Source organism: Cherax quadricarinatus, chromosome 45 (assembly GCF_038502225.1).
Source record: "Cherax quadricarinatus isolate ZL_2023a chromosome 45, ASM3850222v1, whole genome shotgun sequence".
Classification (NCBI taxonomy): Eukaryota; Metazoa; Arthropoda; class Malacostraca; order Decapoda; family Parastacidae; genus Cherax; species Cherax quadricarinatus.
The window spans coordinates 310,963-323,290 of NC_091336.1; the positions used below are offsets into that span (position 1 = coordinate 310,963).

A 12,328-nucleotide genomic window follows, 5' to 3' on the forward strand; every position below is an offset into this window, starting at 1 on the left:
ATTTGTTGACAACAACTTACCCACTCTCTCATTTGCTCTCATTTTATAGTCCCTTACCACACTCTTATGCTCTCTTTTTCTCTCCATATACTCTTCCTTTCTTATATCATTCCTGCTTTTGCAAAACCTCTCATACACAAACTTTTTTTCTCTTACCACTCTTTTCATCATTCCAGTAATTGTTCTTATTCCTTCCTGCACCCCACCTCACTATATCCACAAACTTTTCCCTAACAATTTAAATACTGCATCCGGAAATTTTCCCCACACGCTGGAAACTCCTCATTACCTACTCTCATTAGCCCATTTTTCCACCAATAGTTGTTTATATCTTACTCTAACTTCCTCCTTCTTTAATTTATAAACCTTCACATCTCTCGTACTTGCTCTTGCCATTCTCCTTGCTCCCCATTTACCTTTTACTCTCACTGTAGCTACAACTAACAAATGATGTGATATATCTGTTGCCACATCTATAAACATGCACATCCGGGATTCTACATAACAACCTTTAATCCACCAATAAGTAATCCTTGAATTTATATATTTACATTCCGTCTTTTACTGCACTAGCTTATTCAACATTTTTGCTACTCCTTCCTTAGCTCTAACTCTCTCAGATACACCTGATTTAATCCCATTTATTTATCCCCACTGAAATTCTCCTACCCTCTTCAATTGTTTTTTGGTTTATATCAAGGGCATCCAGCATTCATAACACTGGCCGCCATCTCTTTCATATCATTGCACTACATTCACGCATATTCAAACATCTACTTATACATGGGATACCGGGATGAGATTTAGGTCATTGACTTAGACATAAATAACAAAAAAAAAAAAAAAGGCACAATACCGTGACTGGAACGATACACAAATAACAGTCGCCGTCTAGTTGAATCCTCTCTAATACACAACTTTCCTTGTATGAATCTTAGTCCTGGCTTCGTCTCTGTAGATGCCTTCCTCTCCCACTACATTGTAAAATGTTCCAAACTTCAAAACATCCGTGACTTAACCTGATTCCTCCTTTTTTCTTCTTCTCCCTCTTCCCCTTTCCTCTTTCCTTTTGTCTCCTCTGGGTTGTCTTTCTTCTGTCTCGTGTTTCTGTTCCTTCATTATTTATTTCATCACTTCCCCTTCTTCCCCACCTCTGTGTTCTTGCTCTCCCTCTGTGGGCACCTAGCTCCCGTGCAGTGCTCCCCTTTCTTTGTATTTGACTTGCTCGTCCTCCTTATTCCCCACTACTACTACTACTACCACCACTGCTACTACTACTACTACTACTACTACTACTACCACTACTACTACTACCACTACAACTACTACCACTACTACTACTATTACTACTACTACTACTACTACCTCTACTACTACTACCACCACAACCACTACCTCTTCCTGCCTATATATACCCCTTCCTGCTCTACTTCTCGTTAGTGTGACTTTGTAAATTCAATTCAATTCAAGTTTATTCTCTATAAGGGTTACAATGTGGGGTTTACAGGTTTTGGGTATTGTGTGGTTTACATGTTATAAAATACTAATTACAGTGAGGGCCACTAGGATACCTAGCATGGCTAGGCATTTCGGGCAGACTTAGATTAATTCTTAACATTAAATCCTTACAGATTATGGTATTAAGGCTAAGTGACTACATCATAATTTGTGAGTTTAGCAATGTGAATGCTTTTGTTTTAGCACAATACAAGGTGTCTATATTGGAGTATTGGAGTATCATAGGCAAACTTATGACTAGTTAGGATTTATTATTTTAAGATTAAGATTAGTATTTTTGGGTTTATAGTCAGTGGGTGAGTGAGTGTAATTGTGAACCACCAGGTGGTTATTATGTAGTTAGTTGTCGGGGTGGATCAGGGAGATAAGATGTTTTCTAACTGTAGTTTTGAAAGTGATGAATGTGTCTGCAGTTCTAGAGTTTTCAGGTAGGGTGTTCCAGATTTTAGGGCCTTTGAAATACATTGAATTTTTGTAAAGGTTTAGTCGAACACGGGGAATGTCATAGAGGTGTTTGTGTCTGGTGTTATGCCTATGGATCCTGTCACAACTATCAAGAAAGCGTTTTAGGTCAAGGTTAATATTGGAATTTAAGGTCCTGTAGATATAGATTGCACAGTAGTAGGTGTGGATGCTCTGAACACGGAGTAAGTATACATCCATGAAGAGTGGGGGGGGGGGGGTGTTGCCAGGGATGGGATTTAGTGATTATTCTTACTGCGGTTTTTTGTTGGGTTATTATTGGCTTTAGGTGTGTTGCTGCAGTTGAACCCCAAGCACAGATAGAATAGGTGAGGTATAGATATATAAGTGAATGGTATAGTGTGAGAAGGGCAGTTTGTGGTACGTAGTATCGTATCTTGGAGAGGATCCCCGGATCCCCACCGTTTTGGATACTTTTTTTGTTATGTGTGGGATATGGGTGCTGAAATTTAGGTTGTTGTCGAGGTATAGGCCAAGGAATTTGCCCTCATTAGGTCTGGCAATTAGAGTGTTGTGTCTTAATGTTAAGTTGCGCAACACCTGCTCTGCTACCAAACATAATATAGTAGGTTTTGCCAGTGTTAAGTGTAAGTTTATTGGCTGTCATCCAAGTCGATATTTTGAGCAGCTCCTCGTTAACAATGGTGTTGAGGGTGGCAAGATTAGGGTGGGAGATGACATAAGTCGTGTCGTCAGCAAAGAGAATGGGCTTCAGGTGTTGGGATATGTTTGGAAGATCATTGATGTAAATGAGGAAGAGCAGGGGTCCAAGGACACTTCCCTGCGGAACTCCAATATCAAGTGGCCGTATTGATGAGGCTGTGTCTTTAATGGTGACATACTGATACCTATTAGAAAGGTAGGATTTAAAATATGCAAGCGCATGGCCTCTTATACCATAGTGGTCAACTTTGTGGAGTAGGATGCCGTGGTCTACTGTGTCAAACGCTTTTCTTAGGTCAATAAAAATTCCTAGCAGATATTCCTTATTTTCCAATGCTGTGTAAAGCAGGTCTAGCAATTTTATAATTGCGTCATTAGTGCTTTCATTTTTCCTGAATCCAAACTGGCAGGGGTTGAGTATGTTTTGTGACGTTATAAATGAATATAGTCTCCTGTGCACGAGTTTCTCGAAGATTTTGAATAGCAATGGTAAGTTTGATATTGGCCTATAGTTGTTTATGTCTGTAGGGTCACCACCTTTATGTATTGGTGTAACCCTTGCTGTCTTGAGTAGTGTCGGGAAAGTGCTAGTTTCTAGTGACTTGTTAAAAAGTAATGTAATAGCATGCGAAAGGACATGAGCCGCTCGATTGTACAATAATGGTGGGACGTGAGACAGATTCCCCGAGTTATTTTTAAGTGACTATGATCGCAGTGACTTCTGTGGGCTCAGTTGGTACAAGATAGAAGGAATCTGGGAAATTCCCATCTAGGTAGTCCCCGGCACGGGCATTGGTACGTGGGGTTTTACTGGCGAGATTAGATCCTATGTTTGAGAAGAAGTCGTTTATCTTGTTAGCTGTGTCAGTGGGATGCAGTGGTGTTTCATGAGGATTAGTTAGAACAATATTCTTGGTTTTTTTCAGTTTGTGGGTCCCCAGAATCTGGGAAACTGTTTTCCAGGTCTTTTTTTATATCTCCTATTGTGTCAGTGAATCTGCTGGAGTAGTACAGTTGTTTGGCTTTATTAATTTGGTGAGAATTGTTGAATATTGTTTAAGAATATCTTTGTATATTAAGCCCTGTCTATATTGCTTGTTTCTTATCAATGGATTTCAGAATGCTGCTGGTTAGAAATGGGCAACAAAGCCGTTTATTCGTGATCTGCTTCGTTTTTATAGGACAATGTTTGTTGTATAATCTAAGTATTTTGTTAAGAAAAATGTCTGTCCAAACGTCAATACCATTGGCATTGGAGAATTCTGTAGGCCAGTCAACAGTCTCTAGGTCTGCTGTGAAATTCCTTATTGAGGCCTCGTAATGGAGTCTAAATGAAACTTTGTTGTATTCGGGTGGTGGCTTACTAATGTTTGTTAAGAGGAAGGTTGAGTAGTGGTCAGTAGTGCTGTCTGTGATTATCCCTGATTTAAGGGGGGGCTAGTATATTGGTCCATATGTGGTCTATTATGGTTGCACTTGTCTCAGTCAGCCTGGTTGGTTTAGTTATTGTTGGTATGAGAAGTGTGTTGTTCATATTGTTGATGAAATCAGTTACAGTCTGATCATCTGGTAGGCCAAGGTTGATACTGAAGTCTCCAGCTAAGAGAAGGTGGTGCTTGTTCATTTGTCTGTTTGTTATTAGTAACTTTAGATTCTCACTGAAGTTTGGGATGTTTGTGTGGGGTATCCGGTATATGGCACCGATTGTTATAGGCGTCTTGAGGTTTTTTACAGAAAAATTAGCAAAAATGTATTCCCCATATTCATCACAAAAGCAATTAGTGCTAATACAAGATAGCTGGTTAGAGTAATAGATTGCAGTACCACCCCCAACTTGGTATGGTCTGCAGTTGTGGATTCCTGTGTATCCTGGTAGAGGGTAGATATCAATTGTGTCCTGCTTAAGCCAGGTCTCAGTAAGAATAATGCAGGAGAAGGGTGTCTTTAGTGACTCAAGGAGTGCCAGGAGGTCATCATAGTGTTTGCTTAAGGACCTGATGTTGTAGTTAAGAAATGATAGACTATGAGCAGTGTTCAGGATAGTGCTGGCTTGTGATGCTGTGTAATAAAGGCAGTTACTTTCCAATAAGTTTTGATTGTGTGTTAGATTATGGAGGTTTAGATCAGGGTCAACGTGATCATTCATCTTTTAGGTTTAAATATTGGTTGTTTATATCCTGTATTATGTGGTGAGTTCTAATACTGATTTCTGTAGTGGTGGGAGGTTTGGATAAGTATATCGCTAAAGCACTTTGGTCATATAGAGTATAGTCACTAATAAACATAATGAAATTGATATTGTCTATGTGTTGTGCTAGAATGAGCTAAAGTACAACTAGGTATAAACTAATACTATAAAAAAAAAATTACAAGTGGCACCAGACTCACTCTTGTAATTGCACTAAGGTCTAATATAATGAATTTAGTGTTGTCTATGTATTGAGCTAGAATGAGCTAAAGTACAACTAGGTATAAACTTATAATATAAAAATGCAAATTAAAATGGTACTTGCAATTGCACTAGTGTCTGATACAGGTTGTTAACAAGAACAATTGCACCAGGGTCTGATATAGGTTGTTAACAAGAACAATTGCACTAGGGTCTGGTATAGGTTGTTAACAAGAACAATTGCACTAGGGTCTGATATAGGTTGTTAACAAGAACAATTGCACTAGGGTCTGATATAGGTTGTTAACAAGAACAATTGCACTAGGGTCTGATATAGGTTGCTAACAAGAACAATTGCACTAGGGTCTGATATAGGTTGTTAACAAGAACAATTGCACTAGGGTCTGGTATAGGTTGTTAACAAGAACAATTGCACCAGGGTCTGATATAGGTTGTTAACAAGAACAATTGCACTAGGGTCTGATATAGGTTGTTAACAAGAACAATTGCACTAGGGTCTGATATAGGTTGTTAACAAGAACAGTTACACTAGGGCAGTGGTTCCCAAACTGGGGGTAAATTACCCCCTGGGGGTAATTTAACCATTTTTGGGGGGTAATGGAAGGGGGCCAGAAAAAAAGTTATGAATTCTGAAAATCAAGAAAACAATGCGGTACCCGGTATGAGGATTATTGTTAACTTTGTCTTAGTATATAAAGTTGTAAAGTAAACCTATTATAAGTAAGTAATAAAGTTAAACCAAATAACAATAAACATCAAAAACTAATATACAGTATTAGAAAAGAAGAAATATATAGCTAAGTGTGTGGAAACCCAAAAGTATTTTGACAAGTATGCTTCAGGACAAAAGTCACTCAGTAGCCCAGATCGACCTGTCCAGTACGCGTCACTCACTTCCTGAGGCTGCCTCTATTTCACACTGTCAGTTTATCTGTGAGCATCAGCCGAGGTAGACATAAGCTGGTATGTATGTGTACTGCCCTGTGCAGTATATAGTTAGTATTTACCCACTGTTACTGTGAATTTGTAGCTATTATTAATTTTATATATAATGTATGTGTGGTTCTTACGTTTTCAATGGTTTTGCTAGGATTAGCAGAGTATGCGAGGCTGTATACGTTCACGTTTAGCCATATATATCAATAATAACAACATTTTGTGAAAGGGGTAACATGCTTTATGTGGCATGCTAAATTGGGTAACAAGCTGAAAAAGTTTGGGAACCACTGCACTAGGGTCTGATATAGGTTGTTAACAAGAACAATTGCACTAGGGTCTGATATAGGTTGTTAACAAGAACAATTGCACTAGGGTCTGATATAGGTTGTTAACAAGAACAATTGCACTAGGGTCTGATATAGGTTGTTAACAAGAACAATTGCACTAGGGTCTGATATAGGTTGTTAACAAGAACAATTGCACCAGGGTCTGATATAGGTTGTTAACAAGAACAATTGCACTAGGGTCTGATATAGGTTGTTAACAAGAACAATTGCACTAGGTTCTGATATAGGTTGTTAACAAGAACAATTGCACTAGGGTCTGATATAGGTTGTTAACAAGAACAATTGCACTAGGGTCTGATATAGGTTGTTAACAAGAACAATTGCACCAGGGTCTGATATAGGTTGTTAACAAGAACAATTGCACCAGGGTCTGATATAGGTTGTTAACAAGAACAATTGCACCAGGGTCTGATATAGGTTGTTAACAAGATCAAGAGTATAACTAGATTTAAATTGACAAAATAAAATTCACAAATTAAAGTACCAAAAGAATAATAAGTAAAAAATAACAATGGCAGTGACTTGGTTATAATATGATAGTAAGATGGTAGACAGGTACACAGGTACACAGGTACACAGGTACACATGTACAGATGTACACAGGTACACAGGTACACAGGTACACATGTACAGATGTACACAGGTACACAGGTACACATGTACAGATGTACACAGGTACACAGGTACACAGGTACACAGGTACACAGGTACACAGGTACAAAGGATAATATAAAGGTTGGAGTTGAATATACAAACTTGAAAATTTGGCAACAAAATGTTATGGGAAGTATAAAATAATGTTTAATGTACAAAAGTAAAATTGACTGGTAGTAAATATGGTGTTTAATAAAATTTTAGTAAGTAATAATGATTACAAAAAAAGTTAATTAGCAAAAAAAAAAAGTGAAAAAGTAATGTTTATTTCAAGTATTAAATTTTAAGAAGAGTTATTTGGATTCAATATTGCACTGGTAGTTATACTAGAGGTTAATTGGCAGTATAAGGTAATTAAGAGTACTCTAAGATAGTAAATGTGGTATTAAAACAGGTTATGGTAATTAGACAAGTAATGGTAATTAAATATAAAAAATGTTAAGAGTAAATTGTACTGATAGTAAAAATGGTAATTAATTATTAATTTTAGTAAGTAATATCAATTAATAGTATTTAAAAAAATATGAGGTAGTAATATGGACAGAGAAAGTATCAATTCAGCTAATATTTAAGCAAACAATAGTAAATATGAAAATTACATAAGGTGACTTATGCTTACTAGTAAAATCACAAAATGAGGTAGTTGATTATTTAAATACTAAGAGATTGCACTATGAAATTTGAACAATAATGGAGCAAAACATACACTACACTACTTAGGCTTTTAAGTTGGACATTGTTTAGTTATTCTCTGTAAGATTAGTATCCCTGAGAAATCGTGATAGATCATTCTCGTTCGTGATTGTGTACAGTTGACCTACATTTGTTTTCCTAACAAGAATTTTCCCATCCCGTGTGAAGCATTGGTGTATTGTGTCGTTATTCTCCCGCTTAAGTTTTCTGACTCTATACAGGAGGTTCTGACGTTTTTTGGTAAGACACTCGTTTATGTATACCTCTTTCTTTACTTTAATAGATGCAATTATTAAGTCTTTTTTCCTGTCATGTGAGTGGAATCTAAGCATAACACTTTTTCTACCATGGGATCCTAGTAACCTGGCTTCCTTTATTTCTGACTCTGGTACTGTAACTTTTGTTTGGTCCTTTATGATCTGGAGAGTAATTTCTTTACTGTTCGTTTGGTTCATATCACTGGGAAAAAGTGGACTGTTAACTATTACTGCATCCGATAGTTTATCTTGCTCAGTTTTATCTTCTTGGAGAGCAAAGTAGTCACTGAACTGGTTATCTAAGTTGTTCTTCCATTCTTTTACTGCTTCTTCAACCTTTGTATTAAGAGATATTATTTATTCTGTATGGCTATCTATGACTGTTTGGATGGTCTTGCCACAGTTAGTCATTCCCGGTGTTGATAACTTTTGTTCAAGACTGAGGATTTTGTTCTCAAGTTGTGTCATCCTGGTGTCTTGTTTTGTTAGCGTCTCTCGAAGATTCATATTTTCAATAACTAAGGTGGAGATGCATGACTTTAGGGTATCTGGATCGTTGGTCATACCTGAGAGACTACTTGGTAGGTTGAATCCGGGGAAGAGAGGGGAGGATGGGCTGGTGGCAGCCATGTTTGTTGTTATTGTTGTGGTGTTGCCTTGAGTGGTGGTGAGTGGGGTGGTAGCTGGGCCAGCGTCCTCCTGGCTACACTTGTTGAATAGTTGATTTTTCGGTGTTTTCTTGCTGTCCTTGGTGCTGTTTCCTCTGAGATTGAACCTCATAATACTACAGGAATTGTTGTAATTAAGAAGTTGTAGTTATACAAAGCTTAGGGTTACGTTGTTCAGCTGGCAGTGGGGTGTTGCTTTGGGTTTGAGGGCAGTCTACCTTTGAACTCTATTATTTTCGATTTGTAGGTTTCACTGTTGGTAATCTTTGGTCATTCTGGGTGCTACGTTGGGTAGTGCAGTTTTGCTTGTAACTAGGTCATCATAGAAGCATTGGTGGCTCTGATAGTTGGAGAAAAGTCGGACCGAAACGTCGTCGTAAGCTCCTCTCTTCTATGTGCGGGTTATTTGTGTATTGACTTAGACATTCCATAACAATGACCCGGGCACACTTCCTTCTCTCTCTTACTCTGTCTCTTTATTATCTCTGTCTGTCTCTTTGTCTCTGTCTGTCCGTCTGTCTGTCTGTCTGTCTGTCTGTCTCTCTCTCTCTCTCTCTCTCTCTCTCTCTCTCTCTCTCTTGATTGGCTGTGGTTACATCGATACAGAACTCTAGTGGATTTGCGAGACATGATATACTCTGTCTAAAACATTTTTGGTTTTCGTTTATGAACCTGCTCCTTTTCAGGTGCTTTCACCATAATCTTACATATTATGTTAGTAATATTGGTTCATGAATTAATTCTCCTTGTTTGTCATCGATTTACTGTTTTTTCACATCTACAGCGACTGCCATGTTTCAGCTGATTTGCTGAAGATCGTGGCTGGTGGTTCTCACAGTTTTGTTCCCTCTTTCATAACCCATGAAGAAATGTTCTTTGGTCCGATTACTTTCAAGATTTTAGTTCACTCAACAGTTTCTTCACCTCTTGTCCTGTTGTGTCTTGCATCCAGCACTCACAAGTGCACTCCTTCTCTCTGAATCTCTGGTAATGCTCCTGTTTCCATTGAGAATCCCTCCTTAAATCTTTTTTTTAGATCCTCGCAAAATTTCTTCCCTTCTTAAGTGTTATTACCTGGTCCTTCACTACACATTATGATGTGAGTGTATTGCAAATGTGGCTCAGGTTTGACTTCCGATGCTGAAATTCTGAAGCTCTCGTTCAGTTTCTTTTCTTTCTCATGCATATTCTTGTCTGGCTCTTCTGTTCGCTTCAGTAATCTGCAGCGTTTTTTACTCTATGTATTTCTTCCAGGCTTTTGCACTTTTGACTTTTGTCTTTTTGTATCACCAATTGAACCATGCTTCTTCTGCTTCTGTGTATGAATTTCTTTTCTGTCTCCAGGCATTTTCCAGCTACATACTCTATTATTTTGTTCTCTTTCTTTCCATATAACTTCCTTTTCCATGGCATTCCATTTAAAAACTGTCTCATGCTTGAAGTCAGGTTTGTCTCTGTCCTTCTGTTATGTATTTCTTTGCGCGTTCAGTTCCCTTCAGATATTCAAACCTTAGTACTATATGGTAGCTAGCGCTAAATGACTTCTCAAGCTCAATGTTCCATACATTGAAGTCACGTAAGGTGAATATCAGTTTTGCTAGTTCGTCGCCTCTTCTTTAGCTAGGTTTGGTTAGGAAAGGTTTGTCAGGAAACAGGTTAAGTGTTTCCTGACGCGAGTCTTAGTCATATGACGACCCGTTGCTTAAGCGTTTGGTCATGTGACCGATGCCTTCCGCTGGCTTACCAATCCAACCCTTTAAAAATTAGAGTTTTAAGTCCCCCTCTCTAGCTGTGTTCCTGATATGCTGAATCATGAAGGTTTCTTTAGCCGTCTCCAACAACTTAGCTCTCCACGTTTCTGATCCATCATGTGGCTCCAGATTCTACCACTCTAGTTTCTTGTGATTGGGATCTTCAGAGATTAATAGTTTTGCATTGCCTGTGTGGGATCTTGTAGCCACCTCGGCTGTCGTGTCCACTAATGCTTTTCTGTTGTTGTCATATTGAGGTCTTGGTTGTACATCACTGTTGTCACCACTTTGGGTCTCTTAGTTTTAGGCATCTTTTGTATGTAGTCATTTGATCACTCTCCATTTATTCCAGTCATCTCATAAAATTCACTGGTTCCTGATTAGCAATGCTTCTCCTCCATCTCCTCTGTTTCCTTCGTCTTTATTTCATAGTTTGATATCTTACTGGATAGATCGTATCTGTTATCACCTATGTAAGACTTATTACTGCTGGTGCTATGATATCTATTGATGCCTTGACTATCTGCTGTCTTCATTCATCACTATTGCTTGTTCTCCTATCTCCATTTACATTTCTCACTTGTAGTTTCCTTTTTGTTATTTTGCTCTGTTTTATGGATTTCTGTTCATCTGATCTATGTCCTTGTGCCAGGAGGAGGGTAGGTTTATGTGTAGGGGGAAGATTGAGGATGTGGATAAGGGTAGTGTGAAAATGGTTGTTGCATTGGAAGGAGCTGATATAATGGATATGGGTAAGGGAAGATGGGAAACAGAGGTAGATGGGATTGGGGGTTGAAATGGATGATTGTGAGAAAGGTTTCTGTGTTGGTATGGATAAGGAATTAGGGTGTAGGTGCTGGAAGATGGCACAGAGTGTTTTGAAATATTGTCTTTCAGTGGGAATTTGGCTTGCGCTTGAAGAACTGTGTGGGGGGGCTAAGCTTGGTGCTCCCCATGAAGTTGAACTTCCAGATGGCGGGGCTGAGCTTCCACATGGCGGGGCTGGGCCTCTACATGGCAGGGCTGAGCTTCCACATGGCGGGGCTGGGCATGGTGTCTCCATGGAAGCAGATTTGTGCACCAGTCGTTACATTCTCTGGTTCTTCTTCCTGTCTTTAACGGTTTCTTATTCCCTCTCTTGAACACACTAAACATGATAGACATTACTTCAGTCAGAAATATAAAGGTGCAATCGAGGACTAAATGGAAATATTGATATGTCAAAACTCAAGAGAAAACTAAGATCTGAACAGGAAGATTATATTTTATATATTGAATAAATTATTAGAGAACATTTATGCAATGCACTAAACCCGTGTGGATCGTTTAGCCCCAGGAAATGAAGAAATTCAATGTTTCCACAGTTAACTGCGATGTAGGCAAGTTGTCTAACTGTACTTAACTAGTAAATCTACCAGAGATATTACTCAAATTATTTCATAATTTTATCAGAAGGAAGTTGTTAGTACAATTTGTTAGTACAAATTGTTAGTACAAGAGAAGTTTTACACGAAACAAAAACAAAAAAGTAAACTCAAAGAAACATCTATTAGGATTCCCATACAATAATTAAAAAAATAACAGCGATTTATTTTCAGGGGAACTGCTCAGAGGAATATGTGTAAAGAGGGAGAGGAGAGCCTTCGTCAGGAGAGCCTTCGTCAGGAGAGCCTTCGTCAGGTGATAGAAGAGTTCCTGCCTGAGGTAAGGTTCCTGACAATGACTGTTGACGAGGTGGTGGAACATGTGTTACCCACCAAGATTTTCACTCCAGATGAGATCATCCCTATTCTCATGAGTATCAAGAACATGAAGAATGTATCACTACCTACAGGATTTTCAAATAACAGAGAGAAGAGGTACTTTGATGACAGTACTCTCAGCAGTATCAGAATACAACTTGGCATAGCTTGTGGAATAAAGCATTTCCAGCCAGGAGAGTTGA

The 12,328-nt window shown here is 38.5% G+C and overlaps 1 protein-coding gene across 1 annotated transcript in view; it reads left to right on the plus strand.

Moving 5' to 3' along the window:
• LOC128686490 (BTB/POZ domain-containing protein 6-like) overlaps window positions 1-12,328 on the plus strand; it is a 104,406-nt gene that overhangs the window by 87,972 nt on the left and 4,106 nt on the right. Inside the window, exon 4 of the mRNA XM_070094260.1 lies at window positions 11,982-12,328. This exon is cut by the window's right edge and continues 4,106 nt beyond it. Within this exon, the coding sequence (XP_069950361.1) occupies window positions 11,982-12,328 (347 nt within the window). The remainder of the gene's footprint in view (window positions 1-11,981) is intronic.